Source organism: Gavialis gangeticus, unplaced genomic scaffold (assembly GCF_001723915.1).
Source record: "Gavialis gangeticus isolate Ggan-Ray unplaced genomic scaffold, GavGan_comp1, whole genome shotgun sequence".
Lineage (NCBI taxonomy): Eukaryota > Metazoa > Chordata > Crocodylia > Gavialidae > Gavialis > Gavialis gangeticus.
This window is the reverse complement of record NW_017729033.1, coordinates 17085708-17087660: the sequence shown is the minus strand read 5'-3', so window position 1 is coordinate 17087660 and position 1953 is coordinate 17085708. Positions and strand designations below refer to the sequence as shown.

Below are 1953 nucleotides of genomic sequence, written 5' to 3'. Positions count from 1 at the left end.
TTCAGCATTGGGTAAAAGCGAGTGCAGTAGTTCTCCCTGGTGCTTCATTTAGTATAAAGTGTATAAATCTGACTTGTTAGCTGGGCATGGAAGAGCGCTCCTTTGACAGCAGAATGTTGAGGGATTATTGGTGACATCGAGGTAGAATTGGGTTTGAAAGAGGAGAGGCTGCTTCAAGCCCCAATGTAGTATTTGGAAGAAGATAGACCAGGGCTGTCCAACTGGAGGCCTATGGGCCTTGCACAGTGGCAAAGTTGGACAACCCTGAGCTAGAAAAATAACTGCGATTTGGGAGGGAGGAGGATCCTGGAAGTACAGGAAATGAGAGGTGGGGTTAAAGGCAATGATGGATTATAAAGTATGTTTCCTGAAACCTATCTAGCTAGAGGGCAGCTGATGATTGACATGCTTACAGACTGCCCTGTGTTCTTGGCCTTCAAAAAAAACCAAAAAACTTTTAACTAGGCCAACCAGAGGCGCACATTGTATCAGAATTATTTGATCCACCATGAAAGCCTTATGCTGTTTTGATCTTTCATAGTAGAAAAACATAATTCTACATTAATTCTTTCCCTTGTTATTTCACTTACTATGCCTTTCATATTAGGGAATGCCTGGTCCTTTTTTTCCTGGTGTCTGTTTTGAATCAAGTATAAAGCAGGGGCAGGCAATTATTTTGGGCGGAGGGCCGCTTGCTGAGTTTTGGCAAGCCATCGAGGGCCGCATGACAGGCAGCCAGGGGCAGATAAAAAATTTAGAAAATAAATATTTAGAGGCCCTGCGGGCTGGATAGAATAGCCTGGTGGGCTGCATTCGGCCCCTGGGCTGCATTTTGCCCACCCCGGTATAAAGGCTGCTGTTAGATTCATTAATGTTATAAGAAGAGAGAGAAGTTAATTGTGATAAAATTACTGAAACATTATTTACCCTTTTTGGATAGTGAACCTAATCATCAGTGATCAATATATTTATAGTAAGAACCATACTTTTAAGAAAACTGCAGTGGTTGATGCAGGGTAAAAATACAAACTAGACTTTTTTTTACGAACGATGCTTTATACCTCTGACTGTATGCAAGAGGTCCTTGGGTATGAGCCCAGCTATTTCTGCATAATGCGTTTTTAATGCAACTAGAACTAAACTTAATTCTCTTTGTTCTGTTCTCCTTTTCTCCCTAGTTTTTACAGAAAAGCAGACATGGTACACTGAAGGCCTTTGGAAATGCATATTGGCAGTAAGATGGAAGTATAAATCTTGAGACTTAGAACCAGAAATGGCTCAAGAGTGTTGAGACGGGACACGGAAGAGCCTCCAATGCTTGTCAGTGTAAGCAGTGGAAAAGGGACAACTACCATGGTAACACTAATAACAGAAAAGCTGCAGAACCAGAGCTTGGATGACCTGACGTGTAAAACATACAATATTAATCTGGTAAGGCTATCCTCAAATACTGTTTCACTGTGTTGAAGTAAAGGATAGCAGTAAATATGCAGCCCTTACAGAAACAGACACGCACATCAAGATCAAGAATGTAGAGCAGCCAGAAGGCACAAGTTTTAAAACTATTTTTTTGGAGAAGGGGCAAGTGCTTCTTGAGTGAAGCGTAGCATGTCTGGCACAGATACTCAAGCATAGTATTTTTAGACTTTTTATATGGGAAGTGCATATTTGGAATTAGCACTATAAAAGGAGACGTGTATTGATTAGTCATTTTTGTTTACGTGTGCTAAAAGTTCTACAAATGTTCCCTGCACACGCTGAGTCTTGGTGGTCATCTCTTTAAAAACACTGTTTAGCAGTTATAGAAGGTAGCTTAAGAAACGTATGTCTAGTTTTGACAACATTCACTTCCTTTGGGCAAAGTTGGTGGGTTTTTTGTTTTGTTTTGTTTTTTCATTAGTGAACACTAGATGGTTGTGCGCACACCAAAAAAAAAAAAAAAAAAAAAAAAAA

The 1953-nt window shown here is 40.2% G+C and overlaps 1 protein-coding gene across 2 annotated transcripts in view; it reads left to right on the top strand.

The window, feature by feature from the left end:
* The first annotated feature begins 1179 nt into the window (after positions 1–1179).
* FAM53A (family with sequence similarity 53 member A) overlaps positions 1180–1953 on the top strand; it is an 83394-nt gene continuing 82620 nt past the window's right edge. For both annotated transcript variants that reach the window (XM_019526376.1, XM_019526375.1), the window contains exon 1: positions 1180–1431. In XM_019526376.1, coding sequence (XP_019381921.1) covers positions 1315–1431 — 117 coding nt within the window. In that variant the 5' untranslated portion in view covers positions 1180–1314. The remainder of the gene's footprint in view (positions 1432–1953) is intronic.